Source organism: Prinia subflava, chromosome 35 (genome assembly GCF_021018805.1).
Source record: "Prinia subflava isolate CZ2003 ecotype Zambia chromosome 35, Cam_Psub_1.2, whole genome shotgun sequence".
Taxonomy (NCBI): Eukaryota; Metazoa; Chordata; class Aves; order Passeriformes; family Cisticolidae; genus Prinia; species Prinia subflava.
This window is the reverse complement of record NC_086281.1, coordinates 431,161-458,106: the sequence shown is the minus strand read 5'-3', so window position 1 is coordinate 458,106 and position 26,946 is coordinate 431,161. Positions and strand designations below refer to the sequence as shown.

At 58.1% G+C, this 26,946-nt stretch overlaps 1 protein-coding gene across 1 annotated transcript in view; it reads left to right on the top strand.

Annotated features, from left to right (window-relative positions):
• The window catches only part of INTS3 (integrator complex subunit 3), a 35,466-nt gene that overhangs the window by 453 nt on the left and 8,067 nt on the right, over positions 1-26,946 (top strand). The window contains 21 exon segments of the mRNA XM_063421112.1: positions 1,036-1,119; positions 2,756-2,824; positions 2,826-2,840; positions 5,711-5,824; positions 6,449-6,533; positions 8,383-8,449; positions 9,437-9,581; positions 11,937-12,066; positions 14,107-14,204; positions 15,623-15,814; positions 17,081-17,168; positions 18,118-18,197; positions 18,903-18,994; positions 19,747-19,853; positions 21,337-21,453; positions 22,724-22,853; positions 22,946-23,000; positions 23,579-23,682; positions 24,572-24,616; positions 25,508-25,627; positions 26,704-26,857. Coding sequence (XP_063277182.1) covers positions 1,036-1,119; positions 2,756-2,824; positions 2,826-2,840; positions 5,711-5,824; positions 6,449-6,533; positions 8,383-8,449; positions 9,437-9,581; positions 11,937-12,066; positions 14,107-14,204; positions 15,623-15,814; positions 17,081-17,168; positions 18,118-18,197; positions 18,903-18,994; positions 19,747-19,853; positions 21,337-21,453; positions 22,724-22,853; positions 22,946-23,000; positions 23,579-23,682; positions 24,572-24,616; positions 25,508-25,627; positions 26,704-26,857 — 2,091 coding nt within the window.

The following is a 26,946-nucleotide window of genomic DNA, read 5'->3' as shown; positions in this document are numbered from 1 at the left end:
CCCCTTTTTTCCCTTTTTTTTCCCTTTTTTTTCCCCTTTTTTCCGCCGTTTTTTCCCCCAGGTGTTTCCCCCAGTTTTTCCCAGTTTTTCCCTTTTTTTCCCCTTTTTTTCCCCATTTTTCCCCCTTTTTTTTTTTCCCTTTTTTCCCCAGGATTTCCCCAGTTTCTCCCCAGTTTCTCTCCAGTTTCTCCCCAGTTTCTCCCCAGTTTATTCCAGTTCCTCCCCAGTCCCCCCAGTTCTTCCCCAGTCTCCCCAGTCCATTCCCAGTTCATTCCCATTTTCCCCAGTTCATTCCCAGTCCATTCCCAGTTCATTCCCAGTCCCCCCAGTCCCCCCAGTTCATTCCCAGTTTCACCCCAGTTCATTCCCAGTCCCCCCAGTTCATTCCCAGTTTCACCCCAGTTCATTCCCAGTCTCCCCAGTTCATTCCCAGTTCCTCCCCAGTCCCCCCAGTGCCCCCAGTTGATCCCAGTTTGTTCTCAGTCCATTCCCAGTTCATTCCCAGTCCCCCCAGTGCCCCCAGTCCCTCCCCAGTCCATTCCCAGTTCATTCCCAGTTCATTCCCAGTTCATTCCCAGTGCCCCCAGTTCATCCCAGTCCCCCCAGTCCCCCCAGTTCATCCCAGTTCATCCCAGTTCGTTCTCAGTTCATTCCCAGTGCCCCCAGTCCCCCCAGTCCATTCCCAGTCCCCCCAGTGCCCCCAGTTCATCCCAGTCCATTCCCAGTCCATTCCCAGTTCATCCCAGTCCCCCCAGTCCCCCCAGTCGATCCCAGTTGATCCCAGTCCCCCCAGTCGATCCCAGTTGATCCCAGTCCCCCCAGTTGATCCCAGTCCCCCCAGTCCATCCCAGTCCCCCCAGTTGATCCCAGTTCATTCCCAGTCCATCCCAGTCCATCCCAGTCCATCCCAGTCCCCCCAGTTGATCCCAGTTCATTCCCAGTCCCCCCAGTCCATTCCCAGTTCCTCCCCAGTCCATTCCCAGTCCCCCCAGTCCATTCCCAGTCCATCCCAGTTGATCCCAGTTCCCGTTGCAGAGGCTGGAGCGCTGTGTGGGGATCGTCTCCTCTCTCACCTGCGGCCTCTCGGAGCGCGAGGCCAACGACGCCCTGCAGGCACACGTGAGTGACACCGGGATAACAACCGGGAATAACCGGGAATAACCACCGGGAATGACCGGGAACGACCGGGAATAAAACCGGGATAACCGGGAATAATGACCGGGAATAACCAACCGGGAATAACCACCGGGATAACCGGGAATAACCACCGGGATAACCGGGAATGAAACCGGGAATGACCGGGAATAACACCGGGATAACCGGGAATGACCGGGAATAACCAACCGGGAATGACCGGGAATAACCGGGAATGACCGGGAATGAAACCGGGAATGAAACCGGGAATGAAACCGGGAATAACCGGGAATGAAACCGGGAATGACCGGGAACGACCGGGAATGAAACCAGGAATAACCGGGAATGAAACCGGGAATGAAACCGGGAATGAAACCGGGAATAACCGGGAATAACCAACCGGGAATGACCGGGAATAACCAACCGGGAATGACCGGGAATAACCAACCGGGAATGACCGGGAATGAAACCGGGAATGACCGGGAACGAAACCGGGAATGACCGGGAATGAAACCGGGAATGAAACCGGGAATAACCGGGAATGAAACCGGGAATAACCGGGAATGAAACCGGGAATGACCGGGAATAACCGGGAATGAAACCGGGAATAACCGGGGATAACCGGGAATAACCGGGAATGAAACCGGGAATAACCGGGAATAACTGGGAACAACCGGGAATTATCCCCTCTGGAGTGCCGGGAACGGGGCTGGAAATCGGGAATGGGGCTGGAACCAGGAATAACCGGGAATGGGGCTGGGAATGGGAATAACCGGGAATTATCCCCTCGGGAATTCCCTCTGGAGTGACAGAACGGGTAATAACCGGGAATAACTGGGAATAACCAGGAACGGGGCTGAGAACCGGGAATAACCGGGAATTATCCCCTCGGGAATTCCCTCTGGAGTGCCGGGATCGGGGCTGGAAATCGGGAATTCCCGGGAATTATCCCCTCTGGAGTGCAGGAATTAATGCTGGAATTCCCTCTGGAATTCCCTCCTGGAGTTGGGAATTCCCTCCTGGAATTTCCACCCAACACAAACTTCAGGAGCCCTCGGATGTCTCAGATTCCCGGAGGATCCGGGGCTCTGCGGGAGGGATTTCCTTCCCTGAATTTCCCTGGATTTTCCCTGAATTCCCTCTGGATTTCCCCGGATTTTCCCCCGGATTTTCCCCTGGATTTCCTCCGGAATTCCCCGGATCTCCCCCGGATTTCCCCTGGATTTCCCCCGGATTTCCCCTGGATTTTCCCCCGGATTTTCCCCCGGAATTTCCCCTGGATTTTCCCTGGATTTTCCCTGGAATTCCCCAGGAATTCACCCGGATTTTCCCCGGATTTTCCCCTGGATTTCCCCCGGATTTCCCCCGGATTTCCCCTGGATTTCCCCTGGACTTTCCCCGGAATTTCCCCGGAATTTCCCCGGAATTTCCCCGGAATTTCCCTGGAATTCACCCGGATTTTCCCCGGATTTTCCCCCGAATTTCCCCTGGATTTCCCCCGGATTTCCCCCGGATTTCCCCTGGAATTTCCCCGGAATTCCCCTGGATTTCCCCCGGATTTCCCCCGGATTTCCCCTGGAATTTCCCCTGGAATTCCCCGGATTTTCCCGGATTTCCCCAGATCTGCAAGGGCACCCCCCAGCACGAGGAGATCTGCCTGGGGCTCTTCACGCTCGTCCTCACCGACCCGGGCCCAGGCGCAGAAGGTGAGAAAAGGCTGGAAAAGGGAGAAAATTCCGGAATTTTCCGGGCTGGAATTCCCTGGGGCCGAGCCCTGACCCGGGATCAGCGAGCTCAGGCTCCCTCCTGTGCCAGGAATCCCCTGGATTTGCCAGAAATTCCCTGGATTTGCCAGAATTCCTTGGATTTGCCAGGAATTCCCTTCCCATGCCAGGAATTCCCCTCCTGTGCCAGGAAATTTTCTGGATTTGCCAGGAGTTCCCTGGGCCCCTTCCCAACTTCATTTTCCTCTGGAATTTTCCTCTGGAATTTTTTCCTCTGGAATTTTCCTCTGGGATTTTTTCCTCTGGAATTTTTTCCTCTGGAATTTTTCTCTGGGAATTTTCTGGAATTTCCCTCTGGAATTTTCTTCTGGGATTTTCCTCTGGAAATTTCTGGATTTTTCCTCTGGAATTTCCCTCTGGATTTTTCCTCTGGAATTTCCCTCTGGAATTTTCCTCTGGAATTTCCTCTGGAATTTTCCTCTGGAGAGGGGAGCGAGGGCAGTGCCGGCACTGCTGCGGCTGCTCCCGGAGCACGGCGCTTTTCCAAGGGAATAATTGGGATAAATAATTGGGATAATTGGGATAATTGGATCTGCTGGAGCCGGGCAGGAATCTGGGATTTGGGATTTTGGGATTTTGGGATTCGTCCCTGCCTGTGCCGTTAACCCTTCCCTGCCCATGGAGCTCCCACAGGGCTCGGCCCGGATTCCCGGGATCTGCCGGGCCAGGGAAAAACAGAACTCACAAAATCTGCCCAGGGACCCCAAAATCTGCCCAGGGACCCCAAAATCTGCCCAGGGACCCCAAAATCTGCCCCAGGGACCCCAAAATCTGCCCCGGGACCCCAAACCTGCCCAGGGACCTCCAAAATCTGCCCCAGGGACCCCAAAACTGCCCAGGGACCCCAAAATCTGCCCCAGGGACCCCAAACCCACCCAGGGACCCCAAAATCTGCCCAGGGACCCCAAAATCTGCCCCAGGGACCCCAAAACTGCCCAGGGACCCCAAAATCTGCCCCAGGGACCCCAAACCCACCCAGGGACCCCAAAATCTGCCCCAGGGACCCCAAACCCACCCAGGGACCCCAAAATCTGCCCCAGGGACCCCAAACCTGCCCAGGGACCCCAAAATCTGCCCAGGGACCCTTCCAGGACCTCGAAATCTGCCCCAGGGACCCCAAAATCTGCCCAGGGACCCCAAAACCTGGCCCAGGGACCCCTTCCAGGACCTCAAAACCCGGCCCAGAGACCCTTCCAGGACCCCAAAATCTGCCCCAGGGACCCCAAAAATCTCCCCCAAAATCTGCCCCAGAGACCCCAAACCCGCCCAGGGAACCTTCCAGGGCCCCGAAATCTGCCTCAGGGACCCCAAAACCTGGCCCAGAGACCCCAAACCCACCCAGGGATCCTTCCAGGACCTCAAAACCCGGCCCAGGGACCCTTCCAGGACCCCAAAAACTGCCCAGGGACCCCAAAACCTGGCACAGGGACTCCCCCCTCGTTTGTGCCCAGCTGGGCACAGCCGGCTCCAGCTGCCCTCAGCTCTTCCTCCTCCTCCTCCTCCTCCTCCTCCTCTTCCTCCTCCTCCTCCTCCTCCAGGGCTGTTTGCTCTCCCTGCCCCTCATCTCAAACCTCCATTAATCACCGCAGCGTTAATTAACCCGTTAATTTAAACCCCCGGGGGAGGGGGAGCCCCTGGATTGTGTCAGCCTGGCAGAACCGGAGGAATTCAGGGAATTTTCCCTGTCCCTCTGTGGTGCTGCCATCCCTGTTTTCATGGCCTGGGGGGGGTTGAATTCCCAATTTTCCAGCGTTTCCCTGTGGGTTTGAGGCAGGGAAAAGCTGCCAGGCTTTCCCAGGGATGGGGATCTGGAGTTTTCCACCCGGATTCAATCCTGATCCAGCTTTTCTCCCGAGGATCAGGGCTCTCCCTCCTGGGACGCTTTTCCCCCCAGATCCGTGGATTTGCCATTCCCTGCTAGGGGGTGACAGGCCCCATGGATGTGTGTTCCATGACTGGTTTTCTCTTTCCCCTTTTTCCTTTTTTTCCCCGTTTTTTCCCCGTTTTTTTCCCCGTTTTTTTCCCCTTTTTTTCCCTTTTTTTTCCCTTTTTTTCCCGTTTTTTTCCCATTTTTTCCCGTTTTTTCCTCCGGTTTTTTTCCCGTTTTTTTCCCGTTTTTTTCCCGTTTTTTTCCCCGTTTTTTTCCCGTTTTTTTTTCCATTTTCTCCCCCTTTTTCTCCCCCTTTTTCTCCCCCTTATTCCCCCTTTTCCCCCCTTATTTTCCCCCCTTATTTTTCCCCCCTTATTTTTCCCCCCTTATTTTTTCCCCCCTTATTTTTCCCCCTTTTTCCCCTTTTCCCCATTTTCCCCCTGTTTTCCCCCCTTTTTTCCTTTTCCCCTTTTTTCCCCCCTTTTTCCCCCCTTTTTTTCCCCTTTTTCCCCCCCTTTTTTCCCCCGTTTTCCCCATTTTTTTCCCCTTTTTCCCCCCCTTTATTTTTCCCCGTTTTTTTCCCCCTTTTTTCCCCCTTTTTCCCCCTTATTTTCCCCCCTTTTTCCCCCCTTTTTCCCCCCTTTTTTCCCCCCCGTTTTTTTCCCGTTTTTTCCCGTTTTTTCCCCGTTTTTTCCCGTTTTTTCCCGTTTTTTTCCCCCTTTTTATCCCCTTTTATCCCTTTTTTCCCCGTTTTTTCCCCGTTTTTCCCCTTTTATCCCGTTTTTCCCCGTTTTTTCCCCGTTTTTTTCCCCGTTTTTTTCCCCTTTTTTCCCCGTTTTTTTCCCTTTTATCCCGTTTTTTCCCCTTTTTTCCCCGTTTTTTCCCCATTTTTTCCCCTTTTTCCCCGTTTTTTCCCCCGCAGTGCTACCGGGACCTGGCGCTGGTGAGCCGGGACGGGATGAACATCGTCCTCAACAAGATCAACCACGTCCTGATGGAGAAGTACCTGAAGCTGCAGGACACCTGCAGGACACAGGTGAGGAATGGGAATGGGGGAATGGGGGAATAGGAATAATGGGAATAATGGGGATAATGGGAATAATGGGAATAATGGGGATAATGGGGATAATGGGGATAATGGGGATAATGGGGATAATGGGAATGGGAATAATGGGGATAATGGGAATAATGGGAATAATGGGAACAATGGGAATAATGGGAATAATGGGAACAATGGGGATAATGGGGATAATGGGAATAATGGGGATAATGGGGATAATGGGAATAATGGGAATAATGGGGATAATGGGGATAATGGGAATAATGGGAATAATGGGGATAATGGGAATAATGGGGATAATGGGAATGGGATAGAGAGCGGGAATGGGAAGAATGGGAATGGGATAATGGGAATGGGAAAATGGGAGAATGGGAATGGGAATAATGGGAATGGGAGAATGGGATAATGGGTATGGGATAATGGGAATAATGGGAACGGGAGTGGGAACAGGAATGGGAATAATGGGAATAATGGGAACGGGAATGGGGATGGGAACAGGAATGGGACTGGGAATGGGAACGGGAATGGGATAATGGGAATAACGGGAACGGGACCGGGGCCGGTGCCGGGCCCGCGGGGCTCTGAGCCGTCCCTGCCCAGCTGGTGTGGCTGCTGCGGGAGCTGGTGAAGAGCGGAGTGCTGGGAGCCGACGGAGTCTGCATGACCTTCATGAAGCAGATCGCGGGTGAGCCGGGATCCTGGGGATCTGAGCTGGGAATCCTGGGGATCTGAGCCGGGATCCTGCGGGATGTGAGCCGGGAATCCTGCGGATGTGAGCCGGGAATCCTGGGGATCTGAGCCGGGAATCCTGGGGATGTGAGCCGGGAATCCTGGGGATCTGAGCTGGGAATCCTGGGGATGTGAGCCGGGAATCCCTGGGGATGTGAGCCGGGAATCCTGGGGATGTGAGCTGGGATCCCTGGGGATCTGAGCTGGGAATCCTGGGGATGTGAGCTGGGATCCCTGGGGATCTGAGCCGGGATCCCTGGGGATGTGAGCCGGGAATCCTGGGGATCCGAGCCGGGGATCCCCGCGGATCTGAGCTGGGAATCCTGCGGATCCGAGCCGGGGATCCTGTGGGATCCGAGCTGGGATCCCTCTGGATCCGAGCTGCGGTCCCTCCGGATCACAGCCAGATCCCAGCCTGGGTCTGTCCCCATCATCCGTCCCCAGCTGGAACCCACAGAGCCAAACCCAGGCTCCGTCCCTGGCGTGGATCCATTCAGGATCCTGCAGGATCTGCCCGGGCAGGGAATCCCTTCCCGTTTTCCCCTCCGAGGAGGCTCCTGGCAGGAAGCGCTGCTTTTCCTGTTGCTCCCCTTTTCCCCGGGGTCCAGCCCTGCTCCCGCCTTTCCGGAGCCGCAGGAGCGGCGCCTCTTCCCGGGAATGACTCACACAGAGCAGGAATTCTGTCCCGAGCCCCGGGGCCGCGCTCCTGCTGGGCAGGGAGAGGGAAATGCCGGAGGGAGGGAGGGATGGGCTGGAGCGGATGGCAAAGCCCTGGCAAAGGCAGCCCTGGAAAAGGCATCCTGGAAAAGGCATCTTGGAAAAGCCACCCTGGAAAAGCCATCCTGGAAAAGGCAGCCTGGAAAAGCCATCCTGGAAAAGCCATCCTGGAAAAGGCAGCCTGGAAAAGCCTTCCCTGGAAAAGGCATCCTGGAAAAGCCATCCTGGAAAAGGCAGCCTGGAAAAGCCTTCCCTGGAAAAGGCATCCTGGAAAAGCCACCCTGGAAAAGGCAGCCCTGGAAAAGGCGCCCTGGAAAAGCCTTCCCTGGAAAAGGCATCCTGGAAAAGCCACCCTGGAAAAGGCAGCCCTGGAAAAGGCGCCCTGGAAAAGCCACCCTGGAAAAGGCATCCTGGAAAAGCCATCCCGTGTCCCCTGGGCCGCTCCTCCCCTGCAGGGCCCCTCTGGCTCCACTCCGAGCCCTTCATTGCCAGCCCATTGTCTGGACATGATGCTTTTCCCTGGTTTTTCCCTGGTTTTCCCTGGTTTTCCTTGGTTTTCCCTGGTTTTCCCTGGTTTTCCCTGGTTTTTCCCTGGTTTTCCGTGGTCTCCACATCAGCTCATTCCCGGGGGTCTCCTGCCCCCATTCCCGGGGGTCTCCTGCCCCCATTCCCGGGGGTCTGCCCCGGATCCCTGGGAATTATCCCTGGGAATGGCCCTGGGGGCGGGCAGGGCAGGGCAGATTCCCGAGGATTTGAGGGAATTCCAGGAATTCCACTGGAGCAGATTCCCGAGGATTTGAGGGAATTCCAGGAATTCCACGGGAGCAGATTCCCGAGGATTTGAGGGAATTCCAGAGGAGCAGATTCCCCAGGATTTGAGGGAATTCCAGGAATTCCACTGGAGCAGATTCCCGAGGATTTGAGGGAATTCCACGGGAGCAGATTCCTGAGGATTTGAGGGAATTCCAGGAATTCCAGAGGAGCAGATTCCCCAGGATTTGAGGGAATTCCAGGAATTCCGTGGGAGCAGATTCCCGAGGATTTGAGGGAATTCCATTTTCCAGCCTCTTCTCCCGGTGTTTTTCCAGGCGGGGACGTGACTGCCAAGAACATCTGGCTGGCCGAGAACGTCCTGGAGATCCTGACGGAGCAGAGGTACGGCCGGGAGCCGCCCCAGAGCGGGAACACCCCGGGAATTCCGGCCCACATTCCCGGGAATTCCGGCCCACATTCCCGGGAATTCCCGGCTCCTGCTGCAGGAGGAACGGCCCCGAGGCCTCCCCACATCCCAAATCCCAGATCCCAAATCCCAAATCCCAAATCCCTCAGATCACCAAATCCCTCAGATCCCAAACCCCAAATCCTAAATCCCAAATCCCTCAGGTCCCCAATCCCAGATCCCAAATCCCAAATCCCTCAGCTGCCCACATCCCAAAATGTTTTTCAGGACCAATTTGGTTTTTTCAGGGCCGGTTTGGGTTTCTCAGGATGGATTTTGGTTTTTTAGGATGAATTTTGGTTTTTCAGGATAGATTTGTTTTTTTCAGGACCAATTTGGGTTTTTCAGGGCAGATTTGTTTTTTTCAGGGTGAATTTGGATTTTTCAGGATGGATTTGGGTTTTTCAGGGCTGGTTTGAGTTTTTCAGAGCGGGTTTGTTTTTCTCAGGACGAATTCAGGTTTTCCAGGATGAATCCAGGTTTTCCAGGATGAATTCAGTTTCTCATGACGAATCCAGGTTTTCTCAGGATGGATTTTGGTGTTTCATGATGAATCCAGGTTTTCCAGGATGAATTCAGTTTCTCAGGATGAATCCAGGTTTCTCATGACGAATTCAGTTTTTCCAGGATGAATTCAGTTTCTCAGGATGAATCCAGGTTTTCCAGGATGAATTCAGGTTTCTCATGACGAATCCAGTTTTTCCAGGATGAATTCAGTTTTCCATGACGAATCCAGGTTTCCTCAGGATGAATCCAGGTTTCCCAGGATGAATTCAGTTTTTCTCAGGATGAATCCAGTTTTCCCATGACGAATCCAGGTTTCCCATGACGAATCCAGGTTTTCCAGGATGAATTCAGTTTCTCATGATGAATCCAGGTTTCCCAGGACAAATCCAGGTTTTCCAGGCTGGACTCTTTTGCAGGGAGTGGGTGCTGAAGAGCAGCCTGCTGGTGGCCATGGCCGTGTACACCTACCTGCGCCTCATCGTGGATCACCACGGCACGGCCGCGCTGCAGGCGCTGCGCCAGAAGGAGGTGGAGTTCTGCGTGTCCCTGCTCAGGGAGAGGGTGAGAATGATGGAAAAATGGGATAATGGGATACTGGGAATAATGGGAATGTGGAGTTCTGCGTGTCCCTGCTCCGGGAGAGGGTGAGAGCACTGGGAATGTGGGATTGGGATAATGGGAATGTGGAGTTCTGCGTGTCCCTGCTCAGAGAGAGGGTGAGAATGATGGAAAAATGGGATAATGGGATACTGGGAATAATGGGAATGTGGAGTTCTGCGTGTCCCTGCTCCGGGAGAGGGTGAGAGCACTGGGAATGTGGGATTGGGATAATGGGAATGTGGAGTTCTGCGTGTCCCTGCTCAGGGAGAGGGTGAGATTAATGGGATAATGGGAATGGGAATGGGATTGGGATAATGGGAATGTGGAGTTCTGCGTGTCCCTGCTCAGGGAGAGGGTGAGACTGGGAATACTGGGAATGTGGAGTTCTGTGTGTCCCTGCTCAGAGAAAGGGTGAGAGCACTGGAAAAATGGGAAAATGGGAATGTGGAATTCTGCGTGTCCCTGCTCCGGGAGAGGGTGAGACTGGGAATGGGATACTGGGAATAATGGGATAATGGGAATGGGAATGGGAATGTGGAGTTCTGTGTGTCCCTGCTCAGGGAAAGGGTGAGATTAATGGAAAAATGGGAATATGGGAATGGGATAATGGGAATGGGAATGGGAATGGGAATGTGGAGTTCTGTGTGTCCCTGCTCAGGGAAAGGGTGAGACTGGGAATACTGGGAATAATGGGATAATGGGAATGGGATAATGGGATAATGGGATTGGGATAATGGGATTGGGATAATGGGAATGTGGAGTTCTGTGTGTCCCTGCTCCGGGAAAGGGTGAGAGCACTGGGAATAATGGGATTGGGATAATGGGATAATGGGAATGTGGAGTTCTGCGTGTCCCTGCTCCGGGAGAGGGTGAGACTGGGAATGATGGAAAAATGGGATAATGGGAATGGGAATGTGGAGTTCTGCGTGTCCCTGCTCAGGGAAAGGGTGAGATTATTGGGATAATGGGATACTGGGAATAATGGGAATGGGAATGTGGAGTTCTGTTTGTCCCTGCTCCGGGAGAGGGTGAGAGCACTGGGAATGATGGAAAAATGGGAATGTGGAGTTCTGTGTGTCCCTGCTCCGGGAGAGGGTGAGAATGATGGAAAAATGGGAATAATGGGAATGTGGAGTTCTGTGTGTCCCTGCTCAGAGAAAGGGTGAGAGCATTGGGAATAATGGGAATATGGGAATGGGAATGTGGAGTTCTGTGTGTCCCTGCTCCGGGAGAGGGTGAGACTGGGAATAATGGGATAATGGGAATGTGGAGTTCTGCGTGTCCCTGCTCCGGGAGAGGGTGAGAATGATGGAAAAATGGGATAATGGGATACTGGGAATAATGGGAATGTGGAGTTCTGCGTGTCCCTGCTCCGGGAGAGGGTGAGAATGATGGAAAAATGGGATAATGGGATACTGGGAATAATGGGAATGTGGAGTTCTGTGTGTCCCTGCTCCGGGAGAGGGTGAGAATGATGGAAAAATGGGATTGGGATAATGGGGATAATGGGAATATGGGAATAATGGGAATGTGGAGTTCTGCGTGTCCCTGCTCCGGGAGAGGGTGAGAATGATGGAAAAATGGGAATAATGGGAATAATGGGAATGTGGAGTTCTGTGTGTCCCTGCTCCGGGAGAGGGTGAGAATGATGGGATAATGGGAATGGGATAATGGGAATGTGGAGTTCTGCGTGTCCCTGCTCCGGGAGAGGGTGAGATTAATGGAAAAATGGGATAATGGGATTGGGATAATGGGATTGGGAATGGGAATGGGAATGTGGAGTTCTGCGTGTCCCTGCTCAGAGAAAGGGTGAGACTGGGAATAATGGGAATATGGGAATGGGATAATGGGAATGGGATAATGGGATTGGGAATGGGAATGTGGAGTTCTGCATGTCCCTGCTGTGGGAGAGGGTGAGTGCAATGGGAATGGGATAATGGGATTGGGAATGGGATAATGGGAATGGGAAAAAAGGATTGGGAATGTGGAGTTCTGCGTGTCCCTGCTCCGGGACAGGATGAGTGTGTGGGATTGGGATTGGGGTTGGGATTGGGATTGGGATCAGGATCCTGCATCCCCCTGCCCCGGGAGTGGATTTGGATTGGGATTGGGATCAGGATCAGATTTATAAAAAAGTGGCAGATTTATAAAAAAGTGGCAGATTTACGGGCTGATTGTTTGCTTTGGGAGGCAGAACATTCCAGAACAGCTCCCGGCCTCCCCCGATCCCAACCTGCGAGACAGGGGGGTCCCAGCTCCCTCCCTGCCCTGCTCCCATCCCCACTGGGATTTTCCCGTCCTTTTTCCCTCTCCCAGTTCATGGATTGCTTCATGATCGGCCGGGACCTGGTGCGGCTGCTGCAGAACGTGGCGCGGATCCCGGAGTTCGAGCAGCTCTGGAGGGACATCCTGCACAACCCGCAGGTGCTCAGCCCCCAGTTCACAGGTACGGGCCCTGCGCCTGCCCTGCGCTCACCTGGCGCCGTGTTCCGGGGGGTTCCAGGCGTTTCCAGAGGTTTCCAGGCGTTTCCAGGAATTTCCAGGAATTTCCAGGCGTTTCCAGGGGTTTCCAGGCATTTCCAGGGGTTTCCAGGCATTTCCAGGGGTTTCCAGGCATTTCCAAAGGTTTCCAGGGGTTTCCAGGCGTTTCCAGGGGTTTCCAGGCGTTTCCAGGAATTTCCAGGCATTTCCAGGAATTTCCAGACATTTCCAGGAATTTCCAGGCGTTTCCAGGAATTTCCAGGCGTTTCCAGGCGTTTCCAGAGGTTTCCAGGGGTTTCCAGGCGTTTCCAGGCGTTTCCATGAATTTTTAGGCATTTCCAGGCATTTCCAGGGGTTTCCAGGGGTTTCCAGGAATTTCCAGTCGTTTCCAGTCGTTTCCAGGTGTTTCCAGGCATTTCCAGGCGTTTCCAGGCATTTCCAGGGGTTTCCAGGCATTTCCAGGCATTTCCAGGGGTTTCCAGGCATTTCCAGGCATTTCCAGGCATTTCCAGACGTTTCCAGGCATTCCCAGACATTTCCAGGCGTTTCCAGGCATTTCCAGAGGTTTCCAGAGGTTTCCAGGCATTTCCAGGAATTTCCAGTCGTTTCCAGGCATTTCCAGGCGTTTCCAGTCGTTTCCAGGCGTTTCCAGGCATTTCCAGGCATTTCTAGGAATTTTTAGGCATTTCCAGACGTTTCCAGGCATTCCCAGACATTTCCAGGCGTTTCCAGGCATTTCCAGGGGTTTCCAGGCATTTCCAGGGGTTTCCAGGCATTTCCAGGCGTTTCCAGACGTTTCCAGGCATTTCCAGGGGTTTCCAGGGATTTCCAGGCGTTTCCAGGCGTTTCCAGACATTTCTAGGGGTTCCCAGACATTTCCAGGTGTTTCCAGGTGTTTCCAGAGGTTTCCAGGCATTTCCAGGGGTTTCCAGGCGTTTCCAGGAATTTCCAGGCATTTCCAGGAATTTTTAGGTGTTTCCAGGCATTTCCAGGCATTCCCAGACATTTCCAGGCGTTTCCAGGTGTTTCCAGGTGTTTCCAGGCGTTTCCAGGCGTTTCCAGGAATTTCCAGGCGTTTCCAGGGGTTTCCAGGGGTTTCCAGGTGTTTCCAGGCGTTTCCAGGCGTTTCCAGAGGTTTCCAGGGGTTTCCAGGGGTTTCCAGGGGTTTCCAGGTGTTTCCAGAGGTTTCCAGACATTTCTAGGGGTTCCCAGGCATTTCCAGGAATTTTTAGGCATTTCCAGGGGTTTCCAGGGGTTTCCAGGCATTTCCATGAATTTTTAGGCCTTTCCAGGGGTTTCCAGGCATTTCCAGGCATTTCCAGGCGTTTCCAGGGGTTTCCAGGAATTTCCAGGCGTTTCCAGGGGTTTCCAGGCATTTCCAGGAATTTCCAGACATTTCCAGGGGTTTCCAGGCATTTCCAGGCATTTCCAGTCGTTTCCAGGGGTTTCCAGGCGTTTCCAGGCATTTCCAGGAATTTCCAGGCATTTCCAGGCATTTCCAGAGGTTTCCAGGGGTTTCCAGGCATTTCCAGGGGTTTCCAGGCGTTTCCAGGGGTTTCCAGGCATTTCCAGGCATTTCCAGGGGTTTCCAGGCATTTCCAGGGGTTTCCAGTCGTTTCCAGTCGTTTCCAGGCATTTCCAGGCGTTTCCAGGCGTTTCCAGGCGTTTCCAGGCATTGTGGAAGCTCCATGGAACGCAGGAATTCCAGGGCTTGGCCCTTCCATGGGCTTGAATTCCTCCAGGATTCTCGTTCCGTGGGAAGAGCCGTGGATTCCCCACTTTATTTATTTAAAAATAATTAATTTATTTTTATTGACAACATTCCTGGGAGCCGTTCCCTTCTCCGGGCGCTTCCCCGCGGGCTCTGGATGCAGCAATCCCAGGGAAATGGGGCTTTGAGGGGTTCCCACCCCGTGGGATCCCCTTTAAGCCCCCGGGTGCTGCTCCTGGGTGGATCCCTGAGGATCCCTGAGGATTCCCAGCCCTTTTTCCCTGTCCCTCCCAGGGGTCCTGCAGCTCCTGCAGTCCCGGACCTCGCGCAAGTTCCTGGCGTGTCGCCTCACCCCCGACATGGAGACCAAGCTGCTCTTCATGACCTCGCGGGTAATTCCACGTGGGATCCATCCCGAATTCCACCTGGGATCCATCCCTAATTCCACATGGGATCCATCCGAAATTCCACGTGGGATCCATCCCTAATTCCACGTGGGATCCATCCCGAATTCCACGTGGGATCCATCCCAGATTCCCCATGGGATCCATCCCGAATTCCACGTGGGATCCATCCCGAATTCCACGTGGGATCCATCCCTAATTCCACATGGGATCCATCCGAAATTCCCCATGGGATCCGTCCGAAATTCCACGTGGGATCCATCTGAAATTCCCCATGGGATCCATCCCAGATTCCATGTGGGATCCATCTGAAATTCCCCATGGGATCCATCCCAGATTCCATGTGGGATCCATCCCAGATTCCACGTGGGATCCATCCCAGATTCCATGTGGGATCCATCTGAAATTCCCCCTGGGATCCATCTGAAATTCCACATGGGATCCATCCCAGATTCCACATGGGATCCATCCCAAACTCCACATGGGATCCATCCGAAATTCCCCCTGGGATCCATCCCAGCTTCTCCATGGGATCCATCCAAAATTCCCCATGGGATCCATCCCGAATTCCCCATGGGATCCACCCCAGATTCCACGTGGGATCCATCCCAGATTCCCTCCAGCTCAGCTGATCCCGTGGCTTCCGTGTGGGGCTTGTGCCAACCCTTCTCCTCCTGAATTCCCTCTCGAATTCCCTCCCCAAATTTCCCCTGGCTCAGGATCCTGCGTGGGGCTTGTGCCCAGCGCTTCCTTCAGGGTTCTGCCCCCGGATTCTACCCCGGATCCCCCCAGATCCCCCCTGGAACCCTCCCGGATTCCCCCCAGGATTCCCCCCGGATCCTCCCCCAGATCCCCCCTGAATCCTCCCCAGATCCCCCTGGATCCCCTCAGATCCCCTTGGATCCCCCCAGATCCCCATCTGCTATCCCAGGTGCGCTTTGGGCAGCAGAAGCGCTACCAGGACTGGTTCCAGCGGCAGTACCTGTCCTCGATCCCCCCCAGATCCCCCCTGAATCCCCCCTGGATCCCCCCCAGATCCCCCTGGATCCCCCTGGATCCCCCCCAGATCCCCCTGGATCCCCCTGGATCCCCCCAGATCCCCATTTGGTGTCCCCAGGTGCGTTTCGAGCAGCAGAAGCGCTACCAGGACTGGTTCCAGCGGCAGTGCCTGTCCTAGATCCTCCCCCAGATCCCCCCTGAATCCTCCCCAGATCCCCCCAGATCCCCCAGATCCCCCTGGATCCCCTCAGATCCCCCCATCTGCTGTCCCAGGTGCGCTTTGGGCAGCAGAAGCGCTACCAGGACTGGTTCCAGCGGCAGTACCTGTCCTAGATCCCCCCCCAGATCCCCCCCGATCCCTCCCAGATCCCCCTGGATCCCCCCAGATCCCTGTGTGCTGTCCCCAGGTGCGCTTTGGGCAGCAGAAGCGCTACCAGGACTGGTTCCAGCGGCAGTACCTGTCCACCCCTGACAGCCAGAGCCTGCGCTGTGACCTGATCCGCTACATCTGCGGCGTGGTGCACCCGTCCAACGAGGTGCTGAGCTCCGACATCCTCCCGCGCTGGGCCATCATCGGCTGGCTGCTCACCACCTGCACGGTCAGCGCCCACGGGGGGCAAAAATGGGGTCGGGGTGGCCGAAAATGGGATCGGGGTGGCCAAAAATGGGGTCGGGAGGGTCAAAAATGGGGTCAGGGTGGCCGAAAATGGGGTCGGGGTGGCCAAAAATGGGGTCGGGGTGGCCAAAAATGGGATTGGGGTGGCCAAAAATGGGGTCGGGGTGGCCAAAAATGGGATTGGAGGGGCCTGGAACGGGCTCGGGGGGCCCGAAAATGGGATTGGGAGGGCCAAAAATGGGATCGGGGGGACCAAAAATGGGATTGGGGGGGCCAAAAATGGGATCGGGGGGCCTGGAATGGGATTGGGGTGGTCAAAAATGGGATTGGGGTGGTCAAAAATGGGGTCGGGGTGGCCAAAAATGGGATTGGAGTGGCCAAAAATGGGATTGGGGGGCCTGGAACGGGATTGGGGTGACCTGAAAGGGGCTCAGGGTGCCCCAAAAAGGGCTTGGGGTGCCCTGAAACGGGGCTCGGGGTGGGCTGGGGATGGGAATATCCCAAAAACAGGTTTGGGGTGCTCTGAAACAGGATCAGGGTGACCAAAAACGGGATCGGGGGGGCCTGGAACAAGATCGGGGGACCCCAAATGGGATGGGGGTGGGGTGGGAGCAGGAATATCCCAAAAATGGGCTCAGGGTGCCTGGGAATGGGCTTGGGGTGGGCTGAGGATGGGAATATCTCAAAAATGGGCTTGGGGTGCCCCAAAAACAGGGCTCAGGATGGGGCGGGAGCAAGAATATCCCAAAAACGGGCTCGGGGCACCCCAAAATGGGCTCGGGGTGACCTGAAATGGGCTCGGGGTGACCTGAAATGGGGCTTGGGGTACCCCAAAACGGGCTCGGGGCACCCCAAAACGGGCTCGGAGCACCCCAAAACGGGCTCGGGGTGACCTGAAATGGGGCTTGGGGTACCCCAAAATGGGGTTCGGGGTGGGCCAGGAATGGGAACATCCCAAAACCAGGAGCGGGAACACCCCAAGGGCAGGTGTGGGACAGCCTGGGGACAGGAACACCCCAAGGGCAGGTGTGGGACGGGCTGGGGGCAGCTCATTCCCAGCAGTGGGAAGAGCAGCACGTCAGGGACATGAAGAGGGGGCTTGGAGGGCTCCCAGAGGGATTCTGGGGGGGTCTTGGAGGTTTCCCAGTGCTGTTTGATTGTGGAGGGATCTCAGGGGATCTGGGAGGGATCTGGGAGGGATCGGGACCATTCCTGGTGGGATCATTTGGGGTTTTTTTGTCTCCTCCAGTCCAACGTGGCCGCCTCCAACGCCAAACTGGCGCTGTTCTACGACTGGCTCTTCTTCAACCCCGAGAAGGACAGCATCATGAACATCGGTGAGGGGGGATCCACGGGGATCCAGGGGGATCCAGGGGGATCCAGGGGGATCCACGGGGTCTGGGATGGGGTGGGATCCACGGGATCTGCACTGGGGTGGGATCTGTGCTGGGATCTGTGCTGGGATCTGCACTGGGATGGGATCCCTGGGGATCTGCACTGGGGTGGGACCCATGGGGATCTGCACTGGGGTGGGATCCTGGGCTGTTCCTGGGGTGGGATCCACAGGATCTGTGCTGGGATCTGCCTTGGGATGGGATCCTGGGCTGGGATCCATGGGGATCTGTGCTGGGAGAGGGGAGCTGGAGCAGGGCCTGGGGTCTCTGGGGTCTCACCCCCACCCTGTCCCAGTGCCCCCGGGGCAGGGTTTGGGGTCTCTGGGGTCCCTGGGGTCTCTGGGGTTTGGGTTTGGGGTCTCTGGGGTCCCTGGGTCTCACCCTGTCCCTCCCCAGAGCCTGCCCTGATCCCTGGGTGCCCACTGGAGCAGGATTTGGAGTCTCCGGGGTCCCTGGGGTCCCTGAGGTTTGGGTTTGGGGGGTCTCTGGGGTCTCACCCCGTCCCTCCCCAGAGCCTGCCCTGATCCCTGGGTACCCCCCGGGGCAGGATTTGGGGTCTCCGGGGTCCCTGGGGTCTCTGAGGTTTGGGTTTGGGGGGTCTCTGGGGTCCCTGGGGTCTCTGGGGTTTGGGGTCTCTGGGGTCTCTGAGGTTTGGGTTTGGGGTCTCTGGGGTTTGGGTTTGGGGGGTCTCCGGGGTCTCACCCCGTCCCTCCCCAGAGCCTGCCCTGATCCCTCCCCGGGGCAGGGTTTGGGGTCCCACCCTGTGGATCCCTGGGTGCCCCCCGGGGCAGGGTTTGGGGTGCCTGGGGTCTCTGGGGTCTCTGGGGTCTCTGGGGTCTGGGTTTGGGGTCTCTGGGGTCTGGGTTTGGGGTCTCACCCCATCCCTCCCCAGAGCCTGCCATCCTGGTCATGCACCACTCCATGAAGCCCCACCCGGCCATCACGGCCACGCTGCTGGACTTCATGTGCCGGGTCAGTGAGCGCCCCTCCCTCCCTGCCTGCCCGGGAATTCGGGGGGTGGGCAGGGCTGGGAGACCCCCCCAGATCCCACCCGGGGAATTCGGGGGGTGGGCAGGGCTGGGAGACCCCCACGGATCCCACCCAGGGAATTCGGGGGGTGGGCAGGGCTGGGAGAGCCCCACGGATCCCACCCCAAAATCTTTTCCCTGGGATTTCCCCCCAGTGCCTCCCTCGGGGTTCCAGGATCCCCAAACCTCCCGTTCTTACCCCAAATCTCCCGTTCTTACCCCAAACCTCCCGTTCTTACCCCAAACCTCCCGTTCTTACCCCAAACCTCCCGTTCTTACCCCAAACCTCCTGTTCTTACCCCAAACCTCCCGTTCTTACCCCAAACCTCCTGTTCTTACCCCAAACCTCCCGTTCTTACCCCAAACCTCCTGTTCTTACCCCAAACCGAGGAGGGATTGCTGCCGAATTCCGGAATGATCCAGAGGCTCCATCCCAGGGCAGGGAAGCAGCGCCAGGAGCTGCTGGATGCAGGAATTGCATCCCGGGGAGGGCTGGGGGTGTTGCTGGACCCTCCCAGTCCAAACTGGGCCCTCCTGAACTGGGGGAACGGGGAGTCCCGGGCTCCAGGGAGGAATTCCCTGCCCTGGCAGGGATTTTCTCCCCTCTCCCAGAGCCCTGACCCTGCTCCCCACCCCGGCTCTCTTCCAGATCATTCCCAATTTCTACCCCCCTCTGGAAGCCCACGTCCGGCAGGGCGTGTTCAACTCCCTCACCCACATCGTGGAGAAGCGAGTCCTGGCGTAAGAGCCCCACGTTTTCCACATTTTCCCAAATTTCCAGCGTTTTCCCGAATTCCCAGCGTGGGCACAGCTGGAGCCCCTGAGGCCGTGGGGTCACCCCTGAACCCCGGGAGCAGCCAGGGCTGGGCAGGGACTGGGATCCAGGGCTGGACTGGGATCCAGGGCTGGGCAGGGACTGGGATCCAGAGCTGGGATCCAGGGCTGGACTGGGACTGGGATCCAGGGCTGGGATCCAGGGCTGGACTGGGATCCAGGGCTGGGATCCAGGGCTGGGCAGGGACTGGGATCCAGGGCTGGACTGGGATCCAGGGCTGGACTGGGATCCAGGGCTGGGATCCAGGGCTGGACTGGGACTGGGATCCAGGACTGGACTGGGATCCAGGGCTGAGATCCAGGGCTGGGATCCAGGGCTGGGCAGGGACTGGGATCCAGGGCTGGACTGGGACTGGGATCCAGGGCTGGGCAGGGACTGGGATCCAGGGCTGGACTGGGACTGGGATCCAGGGCTGGGCAGGGACTGGGATCCAGGGCTGGGATCCAGGGCTGGGATCCAGGGCTGGACTGGGATCCAGGGCTGGGATCCAGGGCTGGACTGGGATCCAGGGCTGTTCCCATGGCATTCCTGGGAACACCTGGAGGCCCTGGGGGCTGTCCTGGAGCTGCTCTTTGTGGGAAAAGGGATGGGGGATGAGGGAATCGGAATTTCCTTGGGATTCCCGGGAATTCCAGCCCCTGTCCCTGATCCCTGGCAGGCACCTGGCCCCGCTCTTCGACAACCCCAAGCTGGACAAGGAGCTCCGGGCCATGCTCAGGGAGAAATTCCCGGAGTTCTGCAGCTCCCCCTCGCCCCCCATCGAAGGTAGGGAACGCCGGGGGGCTCCAGGCAGATCCTCTGAGGGAATTTTCCGTGAAATTCCTCCTGGAGGGGTCAGAGGCTGGGAATGTCGGGATTTGGGGAATTCCAATTGCTCCGTGTTCCCTCTGCTCCACGGGATCCCTTCCCTGAGCACCCACAGCACCCCCAGAGCACCCACAGAGCACCCACAGCCCTCCCAGAGCACCCACAGCACCCACAGAGCACCCAGAGCCCTTCCCAGAGCACCCACAGAGCACCCACAGCCCTCCCAGAGCACCCACAGCACCCACAGAGCACCCACAACCCTTCCCTGAGCACCCACAGAGCACCCACAGCCCTCCCAAAGCACCCACAGAGCACCCACAGCACCCACAGAGCACCCACAGAGCACCCACAGCCCTCCCACAGCACCCACAGAGCACCCACAGAGCACCCACAGCCCTTCCAGGAGCACCCACAGCACCCACAGCACCCCCAGAGCACCCACAGAGCACCCACAGCCCTTCCCTGAGCACCCACAGCCCTTCCCTGAGCACCCACAGAGCACCCACAGCACCCCCAGAGCACCCACAGAGCACCCACAGAGCACCCACAGCCCTTCCCTGAGCACCCACAGCACCCCCAGAGCACCCACAGAGCACCCACAGAGCACCCACAGCCCTTCCCTGAGCACCTACAGCACCCACAGAGCACCCACAGCACCCACAGAGCACCCACAGAGCACCCACAGAGCCCTTCCCTGAGCACCCACAGCACCCCCAGAGCACCCACAGCACCCACAGAGCACCCACAGAGCACCCACAGCACCCACAGAGCACCCACAGAGCACCCACAGCACCCCCAGAGCCCTTCCAGGAGCACCCAGAGCACCCCCAGAGCCCTCCCAGAGCACCCACAGAGCACCCACAGAGCCCTCCCACAGCACCCACAGCACCCACAGAGCACCCCCAGAGCACCCACAGCACCCACAGAGCACCCAGAGCCCTTCCCAGAGCACCCACAGAGCACCCAGAGCCCTTCCCAGAGCACCCACAGCACCCACAGCACCCCCAGCACCTTCCAGAGCACCCACAGCACCCCCACAGCCCTCCCAGAGCACCCACAGAGCCCTCCCAGAGCACCCACAGCACCCACAGAGCACCCACAGCCCTTCCCTGAGCACCCACAGCACCCACAGAGCACCCAGAGCCCTCCCAGAGCACCCACAGAGCACCCAGAGCCCTCCCAGAGCACCCACAGAGCACCCAGAGCCCTCCCACAGCACCCACAGCACCCCCAGAGCACCCAGAGCACCCACAGAACACCCACAGCACCCCCAGAGCACCCACAGAGGACCCAGAGCCCTTCCCAGACCACCCACAGAGCACCCACAGAGCACCCACAGCCCTTCCAGAGCACCCACAGAGCACCCACAGCACCCCCAGCCCTCCCCGGGCTGGATTTTGGGGAGAGCCCCCGGCATTGCTGATGTGCCCCGGTGCCGCAGTGAAAATGGAGGAGCCGGTGCCGATGGAGATGGAAAATCACCTGGAGAAGGACGAGGCCGGCTACGACCACGCCGAGGCCGCCTTCAGCGACGACGAGGAGGAGCTGGGCAGCAAAGGTGAGCGAGCTCCTGGGATCCCCTCGGAATTCCCACCACGCTGGAGATTCTGGGATTCCCCTCGGAATTCCCACCACCCTGGGGAGCTCCTGGGATCCCCTCAGAATTCCCACCACACTGGAGATTCTGGGATTCCCCATGGAATTCCCACCACGCTGGGGAGCTCCTGGGATCCCCACGGAATTCCCACCACGCTGGGGAGCTCCTGGGATCCCCACGGAATTCCCACCACACCAGAGAGCTCCTGGAATTCCCCATGGAATTCCCATCACACCGGAGATTCTGGGATTCCCCATGGAATTCCCACCACGCTGGGGAGCTCCTGGGATTCCCCACGGAATTCCCACCACGCTGGAGATTCTGGGATTCCCCACGGAATTCCCACCACACCAGAGATTCTGGGATTCCCCATGGAATTCCCACCACACCGGAGATTCTGGGATTCCCCACGGAATTCCCACCACACCAGAGATTCTGGGATTCCCCATGGAATTCCCACCACACCGGAGATTCTGGGATTCCCCATGGAATTCCCACCACGCTGGGGAGCTCCTGGAATCCCCACGGAATTCCCACCATGCTGGAGATTCTGGGATTCCCCATGGAATTCCCACCATGCTGGAGATTCTGGGATTCCCCATGGAATTCCCACCACGCTGGGGAGCTCCTGGAATCCCCACGGACACGGAATTCCCACCACGCCAGGGAGCTCCTGGAATTCCCCACGGAATTCCCACCACACCAGGGAGCTCCCGGCGTTCCCTCGGAGCCGATCCCGTGGGGAGATCCCAGATTTCCAGAATTTCCCAAATCCAGCGGTTCTGGAGCCTTTCCAGAGGGTTCATTCCCTTTCCTGGGGCTGTTCCCAGGAGCTCAGGACGCTTTTCCAGTCTCAGATCCCCACTGGTGTCACCCAGTGTCACTGGTGTCACCCAGGTCCCCTCTGGAGCCATTCCAGTCTCACATCCCTGCTGGTGTCACCCAGTGTCACTGGTGTCACCCGGGTCCCCTCTGGAGCCATTCCAGCCTCACTGCTCAGCTCCCAGTGGGATTTTTGCCATTCCAGGGTTTTTCCCAGCACTGGGATGGGGCAGAGGGGGTGACCTGGGATCCCAATCCCGAATTTTGTCTCTTGGGAGTGCTTTAGGCTCAGGTTTGGGCGCGGGACTGGGCAGGGAGCACAATCCCAGTCACTCCCAGTTTATCCAGAGCCCCGGCTCCAGTGGGAATTGCGGGGAGGGGGAGAGGCCTCACCCCTGCCCCGTTCCAGGGAAGAAGAGGGAGTTCAGGTTCCACCCCATCAAGGAATCCATCGTGGAGGAGCCCGTGGACATCACCCCCTTCCTGGAGCAGCTGGACGAGTCCCTGAAGGACAAAGTGCTGCAGCTGCAGAAGGGCAGGTGGGGCCAGGCCCAGCCCAGTCCCGTTCCCGTGGATTCCCAGTGCTCCCAGTGCTCCCAGTAACCGGGATCCTCTCCCTGTTGTGCTGCAGTGACACGGAGGCGCAGTGCGAGGTCATGCAGGAGATCGTGGACCAGGTCCTGGAGGTAACGGAGCCATCCCAGACCCTGCCTGGGATCTGGGATCCATCCTGGATCCATCCCAGATCCTGCCCGGGATCCAGGATCCATCCCAGATCCATCCCAGATCATGGATCCATCCCAGACCCTGCCCGGGATCCAGGATCCATCCCAGATCCATCCCAGATCCTGGAACCACCCCAGACCCTGCCTGGGATCTGGGATCCATCCCAGATCCTGGATCTATCCCAGACCCTACCCGGGATCCGGGATCCATCCTGGATCCATCCCAGATCCAGGATCCACCCCAAACCCTGCCTGAGATCTGGGAATGATCTGGGATTGCTGGGAGTGATCTGGCAGAGATCTGGGATTGTTTTCAAGATCCTGAGATCCCTGGCAGTGATTTGGGGACCCCTGTCACCGATTTGGGCCCCCTGTCACTGATTTGGGGACCCCTGTCACTGATTTGGGGACCCCTGGCAGTGATTTTGGGGCCCCCTGTCACTGATTTGGGGACCCCTGTCACCGATTTGGGCCCCCTGTCACTGATTTGGGCCCCCTGTCACCGATTTGGGCCCCCTCTGTCCCCGTGCCTTTGGCAGGAGGATTTTGACTCGGAGCAGCTCTCGGTGCTCGCCTCGTGCCTGCAGGAGCTGTTCAAGGCTCACTTCCGCGGGGAGGTGCTGCCCGAGGAGATCACGGAGGAGTAAGGCCCGGGAGTGTCCCTGTGTCCCCTCCCTGTGTCCCCTCCCCGGGCCGGGAGTGTCCCCTGTGTCCCATCCCTGTGTCCCCTGTGTCCCCTCCCCAGGCTCGGGAGTGTCCCCTGTGTCCCCTCCCTGTGTCCCCTCCCTGTGTCCCCCCACTGTGTCCCCTGTGTCCCCTCCCCGGGCCGGGAGTGTCCCCTCCCTGTGTCCCCTCCCTGTGTCCCCTCCCTGTGTCCCCTGTGTCCCCTGTGTCCCCTCCCTGGGCCCGGGGTATTCCTGGGATAAACTGGGAGCTGGAGCTGCTGCAGGATCCAGGGCTGTTCTGGGATAACCCGGCGCTCACGTCCTTGTGTCTGTCCCGGGATAACCCCGGAGCTCAGTGTCCGTGTGTCTGTCCCGGGATAACCCCGGAGCTCAGTGTCCGTGTGTCTGTCCTGTTCCATTCCTGGGATAACCCCGGAGCTCAGTGTCCGTGTGTCTGTCCCGGGATAACCCCGGAGCTCAGTGTCCGTGTGTCTGTCCCGGGATAACCCCAGAGCTCAGTGTCCGTGTGTCTGTCCTGTTCCATTCCTGGGATAACCCCGGAGCTCAGTGTCCGTGTGTCTGTCCTGTTCCATTCCTGGGACACCCCGGAGCTCAGTGTCCGTGTGTCTGTCCTGTTCCATTCCTGGGATAACCCCGGAGCTCAGTGTCCGTGTGTCTGTCCTGTTCCATTCCTGGGACACCCCGGAGCTCAGTGTCCGTGTGTCTGTCCCGGGATAACCCCGGAGCTCAGTGTCCGTGTGTCTGTCCTGTTCCATTCCCGGGACACCCCGAGCTCAGTGTCCGTGTGTCTGTCCCGTTCCATTCCTGGGACACCCCGGAGCTCACGTCCGTCCGTCTGTCCCGCAGGTCCCTGGAGGAGTCCGTGGGGAAGCCGCTGTATTTGATATTCCGGTGAGTTTTTCCCGAACCCTCGGGAATTCCGGCCCTGCCTCGCCCACCCCGGTGCTGATCCCACAATCCCAAAGGCCTCTCCCCTTCCCTGTGGGATTTCCCCGGGGGGTTTTGGGGTTCTGGGGAGCGGGAGCTGCCCTGGGAGCTGGGACACGTTATCCCGTTATTGATCCTGTTATCGATCCTGTTATCAGTCCGGTTATCAGTCCTGGTTATCAATCCCATTATCCCATCATCCCATCCCCGTTATCAATCCCGTTACCAGTCCCGTTATTGATCCCGTTATCAGTCCCGTTATCAGTCCCATTATCAATCCCCATTATCCCATTATCCATCCCCGTTATCAATCCCGTTATCAATCCCGTTATCTCTCCTGGTTATCCCGGTTATCCCATCCCGGTTATCCCGGTTATCCCGGTTATCCCGGTTATCCCTCCCGGTTATCCCGGTGACGTTCCTGGTTATCCCTCCCGGTTATCCCGCTGTCCCTCCCGGTTATCCCATCCCGGTTATCCCATCCCGGTTATCCCGGTGACGTTCCCGGTTATCCCATCCCAGTTATCCCGGTTATCCCATGCCGGTTATCCCGGTGACATTCCCGGTTATCCCGGTTATCCCTCCCGGTTATCCCGGTTATCCCATGCCGGTTATCCCACTGTCCCATCCCGGTGATGTTCCCGGTTATCCCATCCCGGTTATCCCGGTTATCCCATCCCGGTTATCCCGGTGACGTTCCCGGTTATCCTGGTTATCCCATCCCGGTTATCCCGGTGACGTTCCCGGTTATCCCGGTTATCCCATCCCGGTTATCCCGGTTATCCCTCCCGGTTATCCCGGTTATCCCGGTTATCCCATCCCGGTTATCCCGGTGACGTTGCCGCCCTCCCCAAGGAACCTGTGCCAGATGCAGGAGGACAACAGCGGCTTCTCCCTGCTGCTGGACCTGCTGTCCGAGCTCTACCAGAAGCAGCCCAAGATCGGCTACCACCTGCTCTACTACCTGCGGGCCAGGTGAGCTCCTGCGGGCCAGGTGAGCCCCTGCGGGCCAGGTGAGCTCCTGTGGGCCAGGTGAGCTCCTGCGGGCCAGGTGAGCCCCTGCGGGCCAGGTGAGCGCCTGCGGGCCAGGTGAGCGCCTGCGGGCCAGGTGAGCTCCCGCGGGCCAGGTGAGCCCCGGGCCTGCGGGCCAGGTGAGCCCCGGGCCCGCCCTCCCGGGGGCTCCTCCTGCCCTCCCGGGCCCCGCCCTCCCCTCCCGGGGCTCCTCCCCCTCACCTGTGGCTCCTCCCCCTCACCTGGGCCCCACCCTTTACCTGAGCCCGTCCCCTCCCTGTCCCCGGTGGTGCCGTGGCTCAGCAGTGCCAGCTGTGCTGGCAGTGCCAGATGTGTTGGCAAAGCCAGACATGCCAGATGTGCTGGCAGTGCCAGATGTGCCGGCAGTGCCAGGTGTGCCAGGTGTGCCCGGTGCCAGCTGTTCCAGCTGTGCCAGGCTCCCAGTGCCAGCTGTGCCCAGTGCTAGGTGTGCCAGCTGTTCCAGCTGTTCCAGCTGTTCCAGCTGTGCCCGGCTCCCGGTGCCAGCTGTGCCTGGTGCCAGCTATTCCAGCTGTGCTCAGTGCCAGGTGTGCCCAGCTCCCGGTGCCAGCTGTGCCTGGTGCCAGCTATTCCAGCTGTGCTCAGTGCCAGGTGTGCCCAGCTCCCGGTGCCAGCTGTGCCTGGTGCCAGCTGTTCCAGCAGTGCCAACTGTGCCCGGTGCCAGCTGTTCCAGCTGTTCCAGCTGTGCCAGCTGTGCCTGTCCCAGCTGTCCCAGCTGTTCCAGCTGTTCCAGCTGTGCCCTGTCCCAGCTGTTCCAGCTGTGCCCTGTGCCAGCTGTCCCAGCTGTTCCAGCTGTGCCTGTCCCAGCTGTTCCAGCTGTTCCAGCTGTGCCCTGTCCCAGCTGTCCCAGCTGTGCCAGCTGTTCCAGCTGTGCCCTGTCCCAGCTGTTCCAGCTGTGCCCTGTGCCAGCTGTCCCAGCTGTTGCAGCTGTGCCTGTCCCAGCTGTTCTAGCTGTCCCAGCTGTTCCAGCTGTGCCCGTCCCAGCTGCTCTCTCCCCCCAGCAAGGCGGCGCTGGGCCGCATGGGCCTGTACGAGTCGTTCGCGCAGGCCACGCAGCTGGGGGAGCTGCACACGTGCCTGATGATGGACATGAAGGCGTGCCAGGAGGACGACGTGCGCCTGCTCTGCTTCCTCACGCCCTCCATCTACACCGAGGTGAGCCCACCTGCGCAGGTGAGCCCCCGGCACAGCTGTGTCCCTAGCCCAGATGTGTCCCTGAGCCAGCCCAGGTGTGTCCCCAGCAC